Source organism: Melospiza georgiana, chromosome 1 (assembly GCF_028018845.1).
Source record: "Melospiza georgiana isolate bMelGeo1 chromosome 1, bMelGeo1.pri, whole genome shotgun sequence".
Classification (NCBI taxonomy): Eukaryota; Metazoa; Chordata; class Aves; order Passeriformes; family Passerellidae; genus Melospiza; species Melospiza georgiana.
In genome coordinates, this window is record NC_080430.1 from 141435759 (window position 1) to 141458459 (window position 22701).

A 22701-nucleotide genomic window follows, 5' to 3' on the forward strand; every position below is an offset into this window, starting at 1 on the left:
ATGGGCTGCTCCAGGTTCAGTGTACTTTAAATAATAGAACAATAATAGAATTGACAAATAATAGAATAACAAATAATAGAACAAACAAAGTGAATTGAGTTGATACCAAATCATGGAACTTCTTGCCTATGACTGACCATTAGTTCTTCTCTTAAATTATCTGAATTAATAGCAAGTAATCTCTTGATCTGACAGTGTTTATTGATAAGTGTAGAGCATAGATTCTCTAACAAGTACAGAGGAGGTTGCAGGTGAAAAGAGAAAGAGCAAAAGTCCAGGTTCCCCGAGTAACTGAAACCAGATAAGGAGGGCTTTAACTTGAGCATTATATCTTGAAACTACTTGATATTTGGCAAAGAGCAGATACACAGTGGTCAAGTGCTTGTGCTTCTGGAAGGCTCTTGATCCGTTTTTTAAAACATCACCTTGACAATAAAAAGGCAGGAAGCATCTTTCTCAGATGTAAGCACATGCTTTGAATGCCTCCCCTCTATCCCACACCTGACAGCAGCCATTATAACCATCCTGACATTCAAATCCAACCATATGCCTCATTTGTTTCCTGTACGGTTTCAGTCACAGTCTTCTCCCCTCCTACTATGTGTATGTCATAATTCCATTTGTGACACTGCAATTTCTGAGACCTTTTCTAATACAGAATCTAGGAAATACAGTTGAGGCAGTTTTTGACCCTCTTCATTTTCCTAAGTTGCTTTTGCTTTTCTTCTTTCCCTTCACATTTAATTTTGCCACACAAAATAGCTGCTACTGATTTTCTAAAAAAAAAACCAAAACGTTTCTGGATAGTAATTCTGTGTGCTGAGTCCTCCTGCATATTTTAGTGTTTTAATTTCATGTCTGTTGCTATGGAGCAGTGCAGATTTGCTTGCCTCACTTGCCAGCACAGGCAGTTACTAAGGCCTCCATTCCATGGGTCCCAGAGGAGCAGGGTGTGCTCTGGGGGGATGCACATCTCACCCTCCAGGAGTGAGGACACCGTGTCTGGGTTCCAGCCCATGCCTTCCTCAGAGCTTGTGCTGGGCAGTTGAGCCCAGAGGGACATCACCCTGCAGGAGTTTGGTGGTTGTAGCAGTCGGTAAGGGCTGGAAGGTGGCCAGCCTGTGAGGTTTGGAGGATGGTGGTGGGGGTGACACTGCTGAGGGTCTGGCATTTGCAAAGCCCAGCCTCCCCCACACATGCCAGGATATCTGGATTCTTATGGCCCCTTTGAACATTTCCTTCTAGTTCTAGACCCAGCACAGCCAGCAGATTCTCTTAGTTGGAGCTCCTTTGTCAGAGGAAGTGAAGCTGGACTCTTAATTGCCTCCTTAGACAACCTTCAGTGGCACATGGGGTCTGACAGTTTCTGGTCCTAGTGACTGGTTCCATTGCTCAAGGGACACAAAGGAGCTTTAACAGGTGAACCTGCCATTTCCCTTCTAGGGGTTACAGGAGCTGTTTTGGAGGTGAGGGACGTGAATTCATGGTCTTCATCCAAGATGATTAGAGCAGAGATGGCCCCTAATTTATCTGACCTCAATTCCCAATCTGTAGTGTAGGGATTAATTATCTTTGCCTGCATGAGTGCACTAAGGTCCTGTTTTGTTTAAAAGTAGGTAGAACAAATGAATCCACTGTATTTGGTGTGCGATCTTTCTGACCAAATATTAAGGCATTTACTTGAGGATTGTTATGTTGGCTGAGAATGGAACCAAGGTTGGCTCAGACACAGAAGACTTCCACGTTTAGTCAGATGAATCCTACCTGCCTCTCCTGTGTCCTCATCAGGCCTCTGACACCTCTGCTGTTGGCTCTTATTGAAGTCAATCAGGATTCTGTGGCTTTCTTTCTCTTTTTTGGCTTCTTTCTTTTTTAATGGAAAGGGAAGTTCTTAGGCATTCGGTTGTGGAAGAAGATTTGTGCTTGAAGAGCACACATGGACCTTCAAGTAGTTCTAATTAGATGCTTTTTCCTCTTCCATTCATCCCTGATTAGCTTAGACATTCTCCATTTGCCCATTTTGTGAAGACTGCTGCCCAAGCTACCTAGCATTGCAAAGGAAGATTCTGAATCCCATTTTGTGCTATGGATTCACAGAAATTAAATATTTTTAGGACTAAACTAAAGTCCTAAAGCTAACTAAATACACTGAAGTGAAATAAGTGCTCTGTAGCTTCTGAAAAATAATACTGGAATATAACCAGAATCTAAATATTTTAAGCAAAACATGTTTACAAAGGTAAAAATTATTAGCATAGCAGTAGGGTTTTAGTTTAGATTTACATGTATTTTGGATTTAAACTTTTAATTTAAACAAATTTGCTTGAATTGCTGCAGAAGAACATGTTCAAATACCCGAACATTTCTTATAAACATGAATAAGCAAAATAGAAGCTACAAGTAGGGCTTCAGCTTCAAAGTGTTTCATAGTATTTAACACAGATCTACAAATTCCTGTTAAAGTGGCGTAGAAAAACCATCTTTTAAAACCATCTGTGTCACAAATTTTATAATCCAGCCCTTTCTAAAACATTATTTTAGATGTTGCTTAGTAGAGACATAGGCATTTAGTGGAAAGGCCATGGCCTCTCAAAATATATTTCTTTGTTCAGAAGATACTCAGGCTGCAGCAAGTGCTGAGATGTCACAGCAAAAATGGAGGTTCCAAAAAAGAAGCCAGCAAGTTGTAAAGGAGAAATTGGAAGTAAAAGCTGGAAGCCTGAGTCCCACCTGTTCTACACAGTGACCTGCCCAGCTCTGGGCTGGTGGCACAGGCCTCCTGCAGTTCAGACCTTGGGCAAAAATCTGCAATTACAAACCTCCTTCCTTACAAATAAATAAATAAATACATAAATAAAAGGATGTCCTTGTTGCTTAGTTCAGTAAATGGAAAGTAAACTTAGATTTAGATGTCTTGGTGTGCCTTTGGGGGATGGACTTTAGCACAAAGCAGAGGAGTGCCGCAGTACAGAGCCGCCGGGCAGGCTGAGGGCATGCGGGGTGGCTGCTCCCAGGGAAGCTGCTCCACTTTCATTCAGTTCCTCTTTTCCTGGGGGTTCAGAGCTGAGCTCCCAGCAGGCACATGGTAATTCCTTTGTCTCTCTCTCCCTGGCCCATTAATTGTCCTGCTGCTGCTCCAGACACACAGAAAGTGGGACAGCCACTGTCACAGGCAGATCGTGGCCCGAGGATGCCCGCGGCCTCCAGCTTAACCTCGCTCTTGGTCCACGCGAGAGCCACTGCTCTGACTGCAGCTCACAGGGAGGAGGGGACCTGGGTGTGGGGCTTCTGCAGGGACTGCCTGGGATGCTGCACACGATGACATCCCTGCCACACAATACATCTTTTAGACCCAAATGCCTTTTGATAGAAACGAAGGTCTCCTGGGGCTTGCAGGACGTGCTCCTGCATCAGGAAAAGGCAGCTGAGGGCCTGGCATAAGAAGGGCCCTGGGGTTTAGAGGTAGATATTGAAGATGGCAATAGCTGTGATCTTTAGTAAAAACAATAAAATTCTTTTTGTATATTCAAGCAGGTTTGTTTGGGTTTTTTCTCCTCTGCTAATCCAGAATGGAATTTGAGCCAGAAAGGAGCAACTGATGCTACACACACTGCACACTCTTAAGTTCTTGTTTTAAAATGTGAGGTCAACATAGAACATGCATTGAAATTTTTGTATTTACTGCAGTGAGTTTTCTGTGCCTTGTGTTTGCTTTCTGTGGGTTTCAGCCCTCTTCACAGAATGAAATACTGTGCATGAGAAAGAGTCCACTATGAATCTTCCCTTAGGAATTTTTTTTTGTCCTCTGCTTTTAAAGTACAATCTGTATTATTTATGCCAATGTTTAAAATAGCTTCCTAACTTTCCCTGGTTAAAGTACTTTGAACCTACTCCAGATACATTTTACTGTGCACAACTCCCACTCACCATGAGTTTTTATTTCAAGTAATTTTTCGAGAAATAACATGCATCACAGCCAGAACCCTGTGTTGCTGTTACATCGTTTTCTTTACAGTTTTCCAGCTATATTCCCTCCCCCCTGATAAACTGTGTTGTCAGTATGCATTTTTATCTTAGAATAAACAAATTGCATTCCCTTAATCTCCCTTCATAAACAGTACCCTGTCATGCTGTTATCATTATGATTGACCTTTTTTGGAATTTCTCCAGGTTATTAATGCTTTTTAAATGAGAATTGAGGGATTTAAAGTGTTTTCTGAGCAGTGTTTCCTCAGGAATTGATCGATTATTTCCTTTTCTGTTTTTTTGTTTTCATCCCCTATTGCTTTTTTGTCTGACATCTTACTGTGTTCAAAGCAGAGCTATGCAAACAATTGATTTGGGGGTTGCTGCCAAATCAAAACACTAAAGAAAATCTATGTTTCAAACTGAACAAAGGCCTTATTCAGTCTAAAATATTTTGAATTTTTTGGGATTTATTTTTATGTTTTACCTCATTTTTAAAAGAAGAAAGGCATTTATTAGTTTTCATAATTGAAGTGTCATTTCAAACAGAAAGTAGAAAAATCTGATTTTACATTTTTCTGGCCATGTTTGACTTAAATATCAAGACTGAAGGATCAGTTTGACTTACAGATCAGTATTCTCTGATCTTCTTTTTTTGGTGACCAAATTGCTACCTGAAACATTTTTTTTCCTCAGAGTTATTATGTCAAATACTTTTGAGCAGTATTGAGTGGATAAATCAATACATTCCTTGTGTTTATGTCTCTGTATTTATACATAGGGATAGAAAGCTAAAGCAATGTCTTTATTTTAGTCATGCAAATTTTATTTTAGTCATGCAAATCTCACTTACTTGATTTCACTGTCTACAGAGGCATTGGTGAGTGAGTGGTGACTGGGCTCAGAAAAGGAAGGTCAAGCATAAACAACTTATCAGATCTTTGCAGATAGTGGTGTCATTTTAAACATCTGGCCTATTTAAGCTGTGGTATTTCACTTGCTTTTATGTACATAGATACCTAAATCCCAATGAAGCTATGCTTTAGATGTCTTCACTCTGTTTTGCTTGTCTCTTGAAGTAAAGAATTCTGAGCTTGGGAAGAGCCTAAGAGAAAGGAAAAATGCATGTCCAGTCCCTGTTCCAGTAAATATACCACAGTACTCATGAAACAAAACCCTGAGTACAACAGAATAACTTCTATCTAGTTGTTCTGTTGTAGCCAGAACAACTAGATAGGAGTTTCCCAACTTTGCTAAAACTCTAGATGCAGAGAACAGTTTTCTCAGCTGTGTTGTGTGCAGGGTGGAGTCTTCTGATGGAGGTGGGAGCTGTGGGTAATTCCAGCTTGTATGGATTTCACCCATCTAGCAGGAGTTAATGAAGACAGGCATTCCAAACTACTAGGTGGTTTTATGGAGGAGCTGGAGAAGGGTGTGATAAGCTGCATGGATGGGGCCTCATCTTTTGATCAAGTTCTTATTGCTGGATGCTGTGTTCCTGGGGGTGTGACTGGGATATCATGAGCAGCATCCTCCCAGTTCAAAGCTAAGCCTGGCCCTAAGAATCCCTGGTAGAGTCTTTCTTTCCCCAGGAAAAGCAGACAGCATAAAAGAGCTGTCATTGGGTTTGTTTTGTGTGGATCCTGATTTATGTGGTGCAGTGTGAAACACCTCCCCAGGTCTTTTGAAAGAGGCACCAAACTGTTCACCACTTTTTTAGCTGACCTGCTTCCAGGCATGCACAGAAGTGAGTTTGGCAGAGCTGAGAAGCTTTGCTGAGTGAGATGGGTGGGAGGTGGTACCTGCTGAGATGGCAGTTCAGGAGAGCACCAGTTCCAAAATTGCCATAACTCCCCCCAGGAGCTGGAGACCTGGCCTCGTTTTGTACATTCAGCCTCCAGCCTCTGCAAGATGGACATGGGTTCCCCAAGGATTCTGAAATGTACTGCCTTTAATATGGCATTAAAAAAAAGCAAACCTGCTTTATAATAGTGTATTTTATATATACCATTACATAAAATATATTTTAAAGAAATGAAAATTCTGCCAGGTTTGTTTCATATTTTATGAGTATTACATTGTCTTGCTTCCTTGCTGAGGCACTTCATTACAGGTCTGTGTTCCACCTTTCTTAGATTCTGTAAATAATAGGAAGTTGTTGGCTTTTGAAATCTGGGCAGGCTGTGTTCTGCTTGCTAGAGTTGGTGGAATACAGCTTGACCACAAACCTGCAAGGATTAATAAGCTGAAAAAGAACAGGCTTCTTGTCTGTCATTTTTGCTTCTTAGCAGTAAGAGTGAAAAAAAGCAACAAATGATGGCAGTAATAACTTGAAATGCATTGGCCTCAGATCTACCTTGGATTTGTTACTGTAAAAAATACAGTTTATGCAACCGGTTGCGCAAGGTTTTGCTGTTCTTTTCAACAGATGGCACTTGAACTTCATTAGTTTTTTGTAATAATTTCAACATGTGTGTTACAGTAAATATTTTATTAGCTTACAACAAATTTTGCTTTTCATCCTGGAATTGTAGGGTTGTTTCATCAGTTACCCCCCAGATATGTTTCTCCTTCCAGTGTTTTTCCCTTGCCTGTTGAAAACATGTCAAACTGATTTAAAATGTTTTATGCACATTAAAATGAAAACCATATGTCTTATATTAAGGGTGACTGTGCAGAAGCTTTCACTTGAATCAGGTTTTGCTTGCAATTTCATGCACTCACAGATACACTGTGCCCTCCTCCTTGCACACAGGAAGCAGATTTGTGTTGAAGGGGCCTATGAAAGCCCTTTGTTCAACTTCTGCCACCAACGTGACAGGAGGGCTGGGATCCTTTCCCAGTCTGTGATGAAGTTTGCTGCTCTCTGTGTACTGCTAGGTTATCCCTGCCAAAGATGACATTTTCCAGTTCCTAAAAATACTTCTGACCAGCCTATCCATTTCCCTTCAAACAGACCAAATAGTACTGCCCAGTACATAAAAAATCCCCTGAGGTGATACTGCATGGTTGCTTATAAAATATACTTGTCCATAGGTGGATTAAAGATATAATTTATGAAACTGTCAAATGCAAGTTTAGCATTATGTTATAAAACTCCCAGTTTATTTTTTCAATCTCCAGTCTCAATGTTTGTATTGAGGTTGGTGTAGGAAAGTAGCATCCTTCTGTCTCTGATAACAAAGAGCCTTTTTGTTTGAACATGAAGATAAGTTCTCCAGACTGTTCCCTTCTGCTCCATGAGCATATGTTCCCCCTGACAAAGGTCACTTCAGGCTCAGAAGAGTGAAACTGTGGGAGTCATTTTTAAGGTGTTGTTAGAATGGCTCAAGTTCCATACAGAAGCATGAAAAAAAAAATTAGGTCAGGCTGACTTCTGTATGAAAAACAGCCTTAAAAATGCATAAAGCAGCAAAAAACTCCAACTTATTATGCTCTTTGTCTGTTCCACATCCACTTTTGGCTTCTCTACAAATCAGTGAATTAGAAACAATTAAGAAAAACACAAGCCCAGATCATAGTGATATGCAGAATATGCATGATGGCTCTCAGCCAATGTCAGTAATTATTTTGTAGTGACTGTGTTTTGAGACAAGAGCTTGATTGATTGTGGTTTCACAGAATGCATAAGTCACATTATGTATTCATGCTGAGATCTGCAATGCTTATAATTTGCATTAGTGTGGTTCAGATTACTACTAAAACTATAGTACTTAGATCAGAAAACTGCTTAATGAGATTAATTATTTGATAACAATCCTTCTTTCAAAGTAAAAAGAATAAGCAATAAAAATGAGCGGAAATCACGATAAATAATCATTTGTAAAATTGCATTTTGATCCAAACACAGGGAAGCAGGATCTGTGTTGCAGTCCTTCCCAAAAGTCTGTCTGGTTTTGAGCTGGAAATCTTCTTGCCCAACACATTTGAACAATTTATGGAGACCCACACCCAAAGTTTTTCTCCACATCCCCTCTAAGTGCGTCTCTGCCAGCTGCCCAAGGTCCCAGCTGTTACTGGGCCAAGCACTCAGCTGAAGTGTGACCACAGACCTGTCTGCTGAGGGAGCACTGTCGAGCAGTTGGGTGAATGTCCACCCAGGAGTGGGAGTGATGGTTTCACCCATTGGCCAGTGCAGTGGGATGGGGAAGGGATGCCTGTTGCCTTGGGACTGAGGATGCCAGACGTTGCTGTACCCAGTTTCCTGCCATTATTAGTGGAGCACAACTCACAAATGTGAGTTCAATGACTAAACCTTATATAAAACCAGAGGGGTGATTAGGTACTAAAATCCAAGATTCACAGCAGAGAGCATGCCAGACATGCCCACAGGAGAATGCCAGGGAGAAGTGCCCGTGTCCCAGACTTAGTCACCTGCCTGTAGTCCTGGGTGTGCCCACGTGCATGCCTTGGATTCACTGTGAAGCTCCATACCAGAGCCAGACCTTCTCTGTGAGTGCAGGCATCCAGCAGGTTTCATTCCTCTGAAATATGGGCAGCACCAGTGCTACCAGTCTGTGCTGTGTCACACCTGAGCAGTTAGAGCTTGAGGAAAAGGTCTGAGTCCAGTGCCCTCTTTAGACCAAAGGAGCCCAAATCTATGCTAATCCTAAGAGTTCCTGAACCACTGCAACCTACTGGGCATCTTCAGCTTCCTCCCCTCTCTTTGTAGTGGAGAAAGTGACACCGGCAGAAGCAGAGCATGTGAGAACATCCTTTGTCACCCAAAGATTACACCAGTCCACATGGAGGAGAGCTGTGACCTGTTCCTTGCTCTCAAGGTTACATCTGCTTTTACCCAGTTACTGTTCAGTGAGAAATGTAATAGTTAAGTCCCAAATAAGAGTCTCCCGTACGATAATCCTAAGTCAAATAAATAATAAGTCAAAGGCCAGGGACCGGAACCAAAAACCAGTCATCTAAGGTCTTGACACTTTGAATTCAGCACATTTCCCACTAGGAGACTTTGCTTCAAAATGGGTCACTTTTAAGGGTGTTATCTGAAGAACAGCCTGAAATGTTAAAGCAAAATTTCATTGCTTCTTTGCAGCTTATTTTTTTACATTTGTCAGTGCATGTAAGCAGTGTGGTTTTCTTTCCTCAGTCATTTGTGGTGTACAGAATCTTGCAGGAACAACCCCATATTAAATAGAAAAAAAAAAAGCAGCATTAGTGCTTCCTGGAAATTTACTGCTTATGCTGTTAAATATTGGAGCTAGAGATGTAGCTGGGAGTTAAAGCTCTCAAGATAAATTGAACCAAATATCTTAAAAATACTGGTCCTTTCATTAGTGAGCATAACAACAGAATTCTCTCTACTTTTCCCGCTGCTTTTAATGACCTTGCTGGATATTTTTTCACATAGGCCCAAGTTCTGGGGGGTCTCAAAATCAAGCTATCTAGAGAGACAGCATGCCACTTATTCCTCAAGTAACTGCACCAAAGTGGTTAATATGTATGCATATTTTGGTCACTTGGCTGTATCACAAAATGCTTTTGAAGGCAAGAAAAGTCAGTAAATTTAAATGCTTTACAATTTGAGGACAAGCTGTTTCTGTCAGCACTGGGTTTTTTTACAGCTCTGTTTCACTGGCTATATGCAAAACGTACTTCAAGACTAATGTACATATAAAGATATGTAATTTTTAAGGGTGTTATTTGAAGAAAAGCCTAGATTTTTTTTTTTTTTTTTACATTTTTTAGTGCATGTGAACAGTGTAGTTTTCTTTCCTAGGTCGTTTCTGGTGTAGAATATGTATCTTTTAACTCCATAAACATGACCACATGTATATGTATATGTACATGTACATGACCATATGTATATGTGTATGTGTATGTGTATGTATATGTATATGTATATGTATATGTACATGTACATGTACATGTACATGTACATGTACATGTATATGTATATGTATATGTATATGTATATGTATATGTATATGTATATGTATATGTATATGTATATGTATATGTATGAACACCAAATGACGTACTGCTGAAGCTGGTGACTGAACGTGTAGCATCTTTTGCAGGAAGGGGTAAGACACTCCCTTTAAGAGGAACGGTACCGCTGCTGTCCCCGGGCTGTGGCTGGGGCAGGGCAGAGGATGCAGTCAGAGGTGAGGCTTTTCCCCGCCCGGAGCGGGCGCGGTGCCCGCCCTGCGCCGCTGGAATAAACACGCGGCCGTGCCAGCCGGAGGCGGAGCGGCCTCCGCACAGGCGGCTCCTTCTACCGCTCCTCAATCCCGCCCCCACATCTCTTACTGCGTCGGATGCAGCATGGGAAACGCCCTTGAGACATTGGTAAGAGTCTCCCAGTTGATTCCCGTGCTGCGACAGTACAGCGTGAGCTTCCCGAGCCGTGGTGGCAGATGCCACACGCTGCCGGACCGTGGCCACTGTGCGCCTGTGCCCGGGTGGCGCTGCCCGCACGGCTCGTCAGAGGCAGCACCGCAGCTGGCACGGGCGCCCTTCGGTGTCAGCCGAGCCCAGTGGCTCGGTGCTGTCAGGGCAGCAAGGAGGCGAAAAGGCAGCACAGAGCGTGATGCTGCCTGCAGAGCCCTCTCAGGTCGATGCCGCAGCCCCCCGAGCGGTAAAGAACTCTGGGCTCTGCAGGATTGCTCTCTGGCTCCTCAGATACCCATTCCCGGCAAGGAGCAACCCTGGAAAATGTGACGGTGCTTGGTTGGCCATCCCTGAGCTGTTCCTGCCGTTGCACAGAGCAGTGCAGAGCTCTGCTCCCGCAGCGTGGGCGTGCTGCTCGGAGCGGGGAGCGCGGGCTGCCCAGCATGGACACCGGGCTGGCTCCATGGGCTGGGACACTGATGGCTGCAGCCTGCAAGGGCAGGAATGCGTGAGCTCCAAATGACATGCTGCTGAAGCTGGTGACTCAACGTGTAGCATCTTTTGCAGGAGGGGGTAAGAGTCCTTTTAAGAGAAAAGTGTCTTATTGGAGCTAAACAAGTTACGGCCAGTTAGGACAAAGGAATGCGGGGTTGAGAAATGTCAGTCTCTTTCATTGTTAGCCCTAAATTAATGGGCTGTTCTGGAGCTTAGATGTGTGACTTTTTGGCATTACATAGTCACAGTGACAAAAATAATCAAGAGTCATCCTTAGGAAGCTGTCAGCCTGGAGAATGGCATTAGAAGAACGAGAGGCCGTGTTCAGCTCTTGCCTGCACTGCTGCTAGACAGAGAGTTTCATATTTTGTTAAGATATGTCTAAGACAGAAGTCACACCTACCCAGGACAATATTGCAGTGGGTATTTTATGGATAGATGCTATGTTATTTTGCTCAGAGATATCTACTAAATGGGAAAAGATGTTTTTTAAATTCTCCTAATAACATTGCTATCAAACTCTGCTACACACAAAACTGGTTTGAACATCATTTGTACACTTGGAACCATTACTAGCAGTGACCCCTTTAACTTATAAAATGTTCTCAAAGATCCTATAAATAGCCACATGCCTAATTTTAAACATAAGTAGTCTCCTGTGTGAAGTGTTAAGCTTGTGTGTAGCTGTTATTAGAACTGGGGCCAGAAAGGTTAGTTCATGCTTTGCAGACACGGTTCCTGGTCTCAGATGCAGTTCAGTCTCTCAGAAAGCTGTGCTGATGGTGTGGTTGTGTTTTCAGGCAGTGCTGGCTCTTACCAGCAGTGCCCAGCCTTGCAGCTCTTGGTGCTCCAAGCCAGGCAGGTCAGGGAGAGGCGGCTGTTAAGCCTTGCTACTCGGCAATGCTTTCGATAGCAAGATCTGATTATGATGTGATCTGCTTACCCAGAGATGAACCTTGGCTAGGGCTCCTGCTCCCTGTGCCACAGCCAGGACTTGCCTTGGGAAAGCTGCTGGTGTCCTGCAAGCACAGAGATGTTTTGGGGACTGGAACACCAGAGGTATGACATCTCTGTGATGTGTTTACCTGTTTGGGTCTTTTTTAGAAAAGTAGTTTTGGGTGTAGTGTGATACCAAGAGATTATTTGGAGTATACATTAGTCTTGCAGATGGGGATATTTTGTTCATCAGGAAAACTGTTGTGTCTTGGAATATCATGTCCCACGATCATTTTGCTTCCCAAGGAGAAGGTCACTCACATTTACATCTGTAATATAAATACTCTGTGAAACCAGGTGGCTTTGCTGCTTTCCTTCCTCCCCTTGCAAATTTGCACACAGCTCTGATCTGTGGTTATGGGTGTGATGGCTTGGATCTGGTTTTCAGGGGCGTTGTACTGGGTATGGAGCTGGTTAGAGGTGCTAGAGCTGGGTCCCTGGGATCCCCTTTTGAAGAGCTAAGCTTTGTATCTGAGCACTTTGAAATTGGGCTGAGGATGGGCTGATGCAGAGGCGCAGAGAAATAGAGGCTGGTCTCAGATGTCATGAGGTAGGGAAAGTACTGGGTTAAATCCATTCGCACCTTATCCTAAGGCCGGTTGCTAAGTGTTGCCCTATGTGAGAATGGTTGCTGGCTGTCTCAGCCTCTTTAAGGCTGTGAAGCCAGGCTCTGACAAAGCCTTTCCCCAGTCTCAGGTGTTCAGGGTGAAAGATGCACCTTTTACCATGAGCTCTGTGTAGAATTTAAGAGAGATTGAGGACTAGAACGTCTAGCTGCAGCGGATGATGGTGGCTCCAGCTGCATCTCTCCTGTGTGGAAAAAATAGCAAAAATGGCAAGTTTGCAGCTTCTGACTTGGGTATGTCTATCTGTGGGATAACATCCAGAAATTCCCAGGTAAGAAATGCTGTCTTGATCAGCTGCTTAAAAAGTGTTGGAGTTATTTCCATGCCCTCAGCTAAAGTCACCATTCACTATTATGGCTCAACAGCATGAGACGTGTATGGCATAGGATGCTTACCATTAGACTGACAGATTGGAAAAAAAATTAAAGCTTTGGTGTGTTTTTCTTCCAGCAGATAAGACTTTCTTAGTACATCTACCTGCCTTAGCAAAATGAGAGCAGTTTTCCTTGTATATGCCAGAGCTTGTCAAATAAAAGGTGTGATCCGTAGAAAATCAGTAATCAGATGACTTGGTACCTGAGAAGCACTTGAGACCTACATGTGATTACTGGATTATTTTAAGGTTATTACAACTGCCTCACTATGCTTCTGTACCACATGAAACTCTACATGCACATGTAGATAAATGTATAGATTTACATTAGCCTTTACGTGTATATATATATGTACATTTATGTTATCTGAGAAAACATAACAGAAGCAGCAAGCAGTGTTTCTGCATGGTTTAAAGCATGAGAAATACCCACTTACAGTGGTGTGTTCTTAATCACTGTGCTCCTGAAGGAGCCATGTGAGCAGCCTCATTCGTCTGTCGGTGTCTGTGAGGAGCAAACAGGTTGTCACAACAATTGTTCCTGTCTGAGACCTAAAATGGCTTCTGTAGTGAGAGGGGTTTGTGTCCAAATGTGTTTTTTCTGCTCTTGTTGAAGTGCCAGTTCTGAAGAAATAGGGAAAATCTGGAACAAATCCATCTCCTGTCCCCAGGGATGTTTGAAAATCCATGCAACTTCTGAAATTCACCCAGAACAGACAAAGGAAGGATGCTTGTGATTCACTGTTATTTTGAAAACAATCTTTGAGTTATAATTTCCATGTTTTCACCCTTTCCTTTTCCTTTCCAGGCAGTGAAGCTGATTTTAGCTCTTCAAGCAGCACAGGCAGTATTTCAGCACCTGAAGTCCATATGTCGGCTGCTGGAAGCAAGAGATCTTCTTTTTCTCGCAAGTAAGCAAAGCAGTTTTTCCTGAATATTGCTAGTGCAAAGATACGCTACTGTGTAAGGTCTTGCATTTTAAAACAATTGAGTTAACAGAAGGCTCTTGGGTAGCACACTGGTGAGAACTGCAGTATAAGAAAGAAAAAAATGCTGTATTCAGTGCACAGAAATTGTCAGTGTGCCAGATCAGCTAGCTGTTGGGGTTTTTTTTGTTTATTCGTGGCAAGTACAGGAAATAGAATCAGGTAAGGCAGAAAAGGCATTGGCTGGAGTGGAGAGAGAGCTGGGTGTGTTAGTTAACAGCTGTATTTCTAACCAGTTAACGTAAACCTTTTGGTCTTAATTTGTTTTATCTCTGTCATAAATTGTCAGCTGAGCTTACACCCTTCCAGATCATTATCTTATTTTTTGTTGTAAGAAGTAGACAGTATTGCCTTTGATGTTGGATTTTTTTTTTCTGAAATACCCTTGCCTAGCCTATAGGCAGTTTAAAAAAAAAAATTATATCATAGTCATCTGTCTAAGTGAACCTTTCATGAAAGATTTTTGTAAGATTTCTCCCTGTCATCTGTGAATTGCAAATTCAGGCAGATTGAGAAGACAGGGGCATTGGGATGGAGCAGCACACGTTGTGTTCTGCCCACGCAATCCCTGCTGGTTACATTTTGTGGAGCAGGAGGAGGGAGTTCTCAGGGACAGGAGTGGTTTCCTGCCCGTGGTGGAGGAGCTGGCAGGCAGGCTGGGGTGGCAGCAGGGTACCCATGTGCCTGAGTCACACCGGCATCCTGGAGGTCGTGGTGTGCCCTGGAACACAGGGGCTGTCACAGTGAGGCTTTGAGAGCGCTTTCGTGTCTGTATCGTGAGACTCTGGGAAAAATAAACACTACTTGAGTTCCCTCTAGATTACATTCAACAAGTAAAGTTACTGGCTGTGGGAAAAAATGGTACTAAGTGTAATATGAAGCCCTAAAGTCACCTTAATTTCAGTAAGCTTCTGTGTCATTTCATATACTACAGGGCATTTTAATATAACTTTAAACTAGAGCATACTGACATCCTGTATTGGACAGAAGTCCTCTGTAATAAGGCTCCTTCTGATGCCCTGCTATGTTAAGCACAGTCTCTGCGAGTTCTGCCACACACCAGAGTTGATGATACATTGTATGAAGTGGAAAGAGATATCTCCTTTGCAATATGTTCTTTTTTAACTGTTCTTGCTATGAAACAGTTCCATGTTGTCACAAACCACAGTCCTGTAGTTCATTGTAAAATAATTACAAAATCACCCAAACCACAGCAGTGTGATGAAGGTTCGCAGCAGCCACTCAACCATCTGTTCCTTATAAACTGTTCCATTTGCTGAGAAGGGAAAAAACCAATTGAAACAATTTAAAGAGATGTTGCTTCATAATTCTGTGGTATTTGATTTTTTATATTCATGCCTTCTCTTTTGCTGGCTGGGTTGGGTTTGCCTTTTTCTGGTAGTTTTTGTTTGGACTGTTTTTTATTTTATGTTTTTTTAAACCTCCCTTTCATTACCATTTAGAAGAACAACTTCAGTGGGAGAGTGAGGTGGCAGTGTGGTAGTGTAGGATGACAAACCAAGTGAACAGGAAAGGGACACATCTTGAGAAGCTGGCCTCAGAGCACTCCAGCCCTTGGGCAGCTGTCAGGCAGGGAGGATACCAGTTGCTTTCAAGCACACACAGTTGACAGATTCTTTTATAAAGAATGGAAAAAGAAAGGTAAATATGTATGAGAAAAACTGGAAGAAAAAAAATAAAATACTGTGTTTTCCTTTGTCTCTTTTAATACTATTTCAGCCTGCTCTCCATGGGGCTCAAGCTATATCCAAGTGAATGAATAGCTGACCATGACAGATGAAGCACCCAGTATGCCAAAGGCAGAAAAGAACAGTGGCCCAAACAAAATTTGTTTTCATTGCACACTGTGATCCCTCAGGCTGCTTGCCGAGGAGCATGAAAGCATTCTTACAGCAACCCTCCGTGCACAGGCACCACTGTGCAGGCCTGGCCAGGGAAAGCTGCAGTGTGGTTCTTTTGGCATGAGTCCAGACCACAGGCCTCTCCTTACTTAACCGAGTCAAAGATTCAGGGAACATGGATGATCTGCTGGAGTCACTGAGAACTGTGCTGTCCGCAGAGAGATGTAAAATGGCTGAGATTTCCTTAGAACACATAATTCAGACTGAGAGCCCCCTGCCAGTGAAAGAACATGCAGTTGCTGATCATGTCAGAATTTTATTTCTTTCCAGCCACTCACAGTTATCTCTCTGGTTTATTGTTTAGAAAACTTTGTGTATAAAATAAGACATATAATGGGTTGTGTGATGAGAATAATGCTTTCACCGTTTTGGGTTCTTCTCCAGTCGTGGTCCTTATGGTCGGAATAATGGATCCTCATCCTACAAGTCTGGAGCCAGTCCACCTTCTTCACATGGAAAGGATACTTCATCAACACTGTGCAAAAACCATCTGAGTCCTGCTAACATCCATCAGAGTTACAGGGCTTCTTCAGCCAGCAGCAGCAACTCAGGCTCGTACAAAGGAAGTGATAGCAGTCCAGTGATGAGGCAAGTCTGTGTTTCAGCCTCCTGGTGTTGGGTACATTGACACTCTCTCTGCACTGTAGTGTGGGATCAGCTGTAGGAGTTGCCATGCAGGTCATCTTGCTCGTCACCATAGTTATGATGCCTTATATAGGTGACTTAACAGTCAGCGAGGTTCTCCATACCGTGTAAAAGCTTTATTGTTTCAGCACTGTAAAATTCAAGTTTACTTTAAGTCAAAGTCCTTTGCAGTTGGTTTTCACTCCAAGGCAGGCTATTTCATGCCATCAGTTCTTATGAGGATTTACTGGTTTGTTTGTTGTAGGGTTCTTTTCACTTCAAAGAGAATTGGGTGGGGTAGTGTAGGAAACATGATGCACTTGGGCGAAAATTCACCCCACCTAGCCTTAGGCACCTCCCTAAGGAGTGCAGTTTCCTGTAAGGAAAGCATACAGACACCTGCCAGAGCATATGACATGTGTTGCAGAGAAGAAATGGCCACCATGCTGCTGCTGTTGTCCACGCTCCCAGACGACTGAGCAGCCACTATACACGTGTATTGGCTGACTGAGCATGTAATATACACACCCAAAGCTAGACAGGATGAGTGTGGATTTCAGTGTGCTCAGCTTTATAAATCCTGTGTGGAGCTGAACTTGTTCCTTGGGCTGCCTTGCCTGGCTGTCTGTAGATGGCTGCCCTTGCCCTGCCTGTTCTTGGGCACACCACCCATTTGGGGTGAGGGAATGGCCAGGTATTGTAAAGTCAAAATAAAGTTAAAAGCCTCATTTGACGTAATGACACTGAAGCCAAGTACAATAAATAGTAAATCTTGCACTATAGCTACAAATCAGCTGTTTCCTAAAGTACTTTGATTTGCAAGGTGAAGTAACTTGTGTGGACACCGAGGAGCCCCAGATGAGTCAAGTTTTGCATTTATCCGTCAACGGGATGTTTTTCATTCTGCCAGGATTTAAGAACTGTAAGAGTGATGTTATGTGATGGTTTGTTTTGGGTTTTTTCAGGCGGTCAGGGAGATACAATTCTTGTGGTGACAATCACAGCATTAAGCCACAAAACCCAGAGCAGTATTTGACTCCTCTGCAGCAGAAAGAAGTGGCAGTGAGACATTTGAAAACCAAGCTGAAGGAATCTGAAAGCAAACTCAAAGAAAGGTAAACCTCACTTCAGAAATCAGTCAGAAAGATTTTATTTGGGAACATTTAGGGGTGGGAATCCTGAGTGGTTTTACTCATTTCTTGATCAATGAAGTTTCCATTAAGAAAATTGAAATACAATTAGTCTGGTTAGGTTGTTTTCAGTATTTCAGGTTTCAGAGTGTACTAAGGGGATGCAAAACAATGAATTATTTATAAATATAGCTCTTTTTCCTTCTTGGAACTTTCACAGTAAAATGCTTTTAAAGGACAACTTTTTACAAGTCTTATTTAGATTGAAACCTTTTATACATAAAACGGTTTCTACCTGCCAGCGTGTGTTACCTTAGTGTCCTGTTCTGCCTCTCTCAGTGAAGTAGAACTGCAAATATCCTCCTTTTCCCCAGTGAAAGAATAGTTCATACCCAAACCACTGTGCCTATTTGTGTTTTTGTCACTTACAAAATTAATTTTTCGCAATAGCCCTTTGTGTGGATGCTGAGCAAAGTGACAACATGCATTACACAGCAGCAGATGTCTCTTACTAAAACTGCCCTCTGAGAGCTGGGTCTCCAGCACAGACAATCCAAGGGGTCAGAAAAGGCTGTTTGAATGGAGCCCAAGACAGAGTTCCAGGGACCTTGTGCTCTTCCTCTGCATCAGCAAGGCCTGGAACTGACATAGGAGTCCCCTCTCTCCCACTTGCTCCCCATGTCCTTGCAGCAGCCTCTGGCTCCCTGCTGGGGCAAGCCAGCCATGTGCCTGCAGTCCTCAGCTCCGTGGCTGTCGAGGCCACTTGGCTCTGGCAGTATGTGACAAGCTGCTGGCAGGAGCAGGGATGCATCCAGGCAACTGTTTCCCATTTGCTCCAGGGTGAGGCAGTCGGGGAGATTTTAAGCACTACAGTGGTTAGATGTGACCTAGAGGTCACCACTGGTGCCTCAAATTGTCCGGGGTCATGGCACAGCCCACAAGGCCACTGGTTTTGTGGGGAGGTCAGTCACTCCCATTAGCAATCTGCTGGCATATCTTGGCTTTCTCAGAGGGGGTCACAAATGGCACCTGGAGAAATTTGCTTCCTTCTTGGAGCATCTCAGCAGCAGAACCATCACTGTGTGGTGGGGGCCTCATACTGACTTTAGGTGAGCAGTCAGCAGAAGTGTTACATCATTTTTATTTTGCTACAGGGAAACAGAAATAGAAGAGCTTAAAGCTCAGCTGGGACGGATGAGGGAAGACTGGATTGAAGAAGAGTGCAATCGTGTGGAGGCAGAGCTAGCCTTAAAGGAAGCAAGAAGTGAAATTAAACAACTTAAGCAGGTTATTGAAAGCATGAAAAATAGCTTGGCTGAGAAAGACAAAAAAATTCAGAAATACTTCACAGACATAAACATTCAAAACAAGAAACTGGAATCTTTGCTGCAAAGCATGGAGATGGCTCAGAACCACTCTGTGAGGGATGAGCAGTGCCTGGAGTATGCGAGCGACTCGGAGGGGAAGCTGTTATCATTGTGTGCCACCCTGCCCGACAGCCCCATCACGGAGGACCAAGGTCTGGAGGAGGTGGCAGACAGTGATCTGCTTCTTGGTGAGGACAGAGCTACCGGGACTGACTCATCTGGAGAGAGTTTGACCACCACAACCTCTGAGTTGAGTGATCCAGCTCCCTTCAGTGCTGCTGTAAATGAAGAGATGCTTGAAATCATTCTGGATGGAAAGCTAACTTATTGCCAGGAAGAAGCAAAAAGCAGTATGATGGTGGAACAGGCCATCCAGACTGATGTGGTGCCATATAGCTTGGATGTGGAGCAGCTCATTCAAAACATCTTCAGAGCTCAAGACACCTGTCCTCTAAGCCCACCTTCTTCACTGAAGGATCTGGGTGAATTTTCTCTTGGAAGCTTCAGTGATTCTGGTATCATAGTGGACTTAACCCCAAGTGATCCCAATTCTGCCATCCTTTTGTCTCCTATGGAGTCTCCATGCAGGAAGGTGGAGCACAGAGTTAATGAAAACCGTTTCATGAAAGAACTTGATTTTACAGAAACTCATGATGATGAAGCCTTTGAGTATGTTAATACAGGAATAAAGAGGAGATACTGGAGCAGCAGTCTCCTTGGGGATCTTCTGGCTGTAGCAGCCCCTGTTGTACCAACTATTTTGTGGGCTTTGAGTACTCAGAGAGGAGGAACAGATCCTATTTACAATATTGGAGCATTGCTTCGTGGTTGCTGCCTGGTGGCCCTGCACTCTTTACGCCGAACACCCTTCAATATCAAAACCTAAAGTCTACTCTGGCACCAACTGGCTGAGGCAGAGAGAAAGAGGGATGAGATGGATTATAAAAGATTACTGTATATTCTGGCAGAGTCCATCCTTTGCTTTTGACTATTTAATTTGCACTATAAATCAGTTAAAAACATGTTCCTTGTTTCAAAATAAAAAAAAATAAGCTGAACCTCTTACTTCCACAAGATGTTTTTAACAATACTGCTGTTTACAGAAATAGTCCCCCTGCTCCCAGGCATCATGTCCCTCCCCTGTGCTGGTGACTTTCTGGTGCCAGCACATCTGCACAGTGAACCTAACCAGAGAAATAGGAATTCAAGCCTAGTGCTCTTTCATGTTCCACTGCTGAGCCAGGAGTAAGTTCAGTCACTCTCCCTGGATGGTTCACTGAGCAAATGTACAAGTACTTGGCACTGGCTCAAGGGTAGTGTGAGATGCACAAGGAACAAGTGGCTGGAGAAAGGTGGGGTATTTCTCTAGGCAGCACTAACCTTCCCTTAGGGTATCACACCTGTGCTCCAGAAAGCATGCTAGCGCTTTCCATTTGTTGTCCCAAGTGTCAATTCAATTTAGAGATAAAACCCGTGTTCCCCAGGCAGCTTCCAGCACATTGTTTGTGCCTGTCTCATGTAGTGCTCTTCTCAATTGTGCAATTGCTTGAGCATTTCACTGGTCTTGTGCGTATACAGGGACTGTAACCAAAAATGTACATCGTTGGGAGTCTTAACGCTTGTTACAATGATAAGTATAGGCGTGGATACACTTTGGTTCTTAATGTTGTTTTAAAGTCTTTATGTATTGGAACCAGATAGTCTTTTGAGCCCTTTGAAATACTATGTATAAATGTATTGTGTTTTAACTTATTGTTTATTTAATTGCTTTATTGTAAATTACCTTTATAATCACAAGTTCAGTAAAGCATGATAGATATGTCAAACGTGTGAGTGTTTTACTGTAGAAAGGTATAAAAAAGTACCCCATTCTAGCTGAGCTGTCAGTACAGGCTGAGCTAGGGGAGGTACTGTATCAGGTACTATTCAAGGATATCAGAATTAGACTGAGAAAACCTGACTACAGTTGCAAGTGTAAGCACTCACCAGGCTGATTAAAGGCTCCAGCAGGGCTGCAGTTGCACACACAACCTACTCTGCTGCCTCACGCTGGCTTCACAGATGCAAGTGACCTAATCTTTAACCCAGTGTAATCATCTGGAAACCTGGAACTCCTCAGCACTGCAATCCCAGAACAATACCAGTCTTTCTGGCATTTCACCCATCTGACAGTCATGTGGTCTCAGTGTGCATACACACTGTGACCATCAAAACATTAATTCTCCATGTCCAAAACCCAATACTACCCAATAGGCAAAACAGTGGGGTTTGTCTGGCTCCACCCAAGCTTTCAACCCCACCTCTGGCCATTTAAACCTCACTGGCCTCCTGTTTTCCCCTTCAGGAAAACAAGTGTAGGATTTCCTTGTGTGACCCAGAGAAGAAGGAATCCAGGGAAACCTGACAGTGCCATGTATTGCTGTGCAGCTTTTGGGAAGGAAGTTATGAGTACTCCACAAAGGAGTATAATTGGCCATGTGTGGGAAGCTTTTGCAACACTCAGCAGGGTGATACTGATGCTTACAGAGGCGACTTGCACACCTTTCGTGTCCCTGTGGTGCCTGAGTGGTGAATTATTTTTTGTTTGCAGCAGAGATTCTAGAGGCTTCATTAAGCATTACATTAAGGAAGAGAACTCTAACATATCATTTGAAGTAATATAAACCCCATCTAACAGAGATGGACATGAGAGCATTTTGCTTACATTGCCATAACTTTGTCTTCCCTGCTCTCCCACCTTCTTGGTTGCTTGCAGCCATCTGGCTTGCCTTGTGACATATTACTCAAACGTCACTTTCAAAAGATTTTACATTACAGGGACACTAGGGCCAACATTACCAGTTGGAGATATTATCAATATAAATTTTACACAACCATGGACTTCCATAATTCCTGAATATCTCTTCTTGGGACTGAAACACATTACAGAAAATTTTATTCCTACGTCAAAATGTCTGTGCAGAGCCAGGACAGCAGTATTTTATACCTGATGTTACCAACTTCATTACAATGTTGGATTTTTCTTTCACAGCCATTATTGTTTAAGTGATCTTTGAGTGACACTGAAATGCACCATAATTTAGAAGAAAAAGTGATCTTCAGTTCTAGATGCATTCACTGTTGACTTTGTGGGGAGTTTTTGCAGCAAGAAGCAACAAAGCGGCAAAAAACTACACTTACATTAAAGATGCCAATAGGCAGATCTCATAACCAGAACAATGTCAAAGTTTCTTTCTGCCCTTAAGATTCTTCAGTCAGTTCAATTCTCCTATGACATTTAACTACTGTGCTCATCGAGAGGTGACAGCATTCCAGTCACACTCCTGATAAAAGCCTTTGCTGTGATCTCTGTCTGAAATTCAGCTCACTTCTAAGCCTGCACCTTTCCTCCTCCACACTGCAAGGACATAGCTCAAGGTACCCTTTGTAAGACCACACCTGAATTACTATAATGCACCAGTCCCAGACTTTGGTCATTGTTTCACAATTCGTAGAGGATATGCCAGTTGTTGCTCCAAACATACCAAGTTCACTTTTTTCCCTCTAATATTACACTTAAGTCTTAGTCATATCTCACTGGTGATGTACACATCAGCCTCCAAACAGTTCAACAGAAACTCTCATCCTTTTTTTTCTAAATTTAGAAAGTGCTCATACCCACACCTCTACCTCACTGGGAAGTCTTATCTCAAAACAGGCAGGTGAGGAGGACATGCAGCTCATACACTATAGATAAAAGAGTGAACACTTGAATTCGGGCTTTGGGCATGGCAACCAAATCAGCTTCTTCCTGGGCTGAGGGGATGCATGTTCATAATCCCACTATACATTTTATTTCTAATCCAGGGACAAAAAAAGCCTTTCTTTC

General features: G+C 42.9%; 1 protein-coding gene across 1 annotated transcript in view; it reads left to right on the top strand.

Moving 5' to 3' along the window:
• The window catches only part of SYBU (syntabulin), a 40223-nt gene extending 19564 nt beyond the window's left edge, over positions 1-20659 (top strand). The window contains exons 4-7 of the mRNA XM_058024499.1: positions 13613-13715; positions 16097-16300; positions 17302-17451; positions 18621-20659. Coding sequence (XP_057880482.1) covers positions 13613-13715; positions 16097-16300; positions 17302-17451; positions 18621-19719 — 1556 coding nt within the window. The 3' untranslated portion in view covers positions 19720-20659. The remainder of the gene's footprint in view (positions 1-13612; positions 13716-16096; positions 16301-17301; positions 17452-18620) is intronic.
• Positions 20660-22701: the final 2042 nt, after the last annotated feature.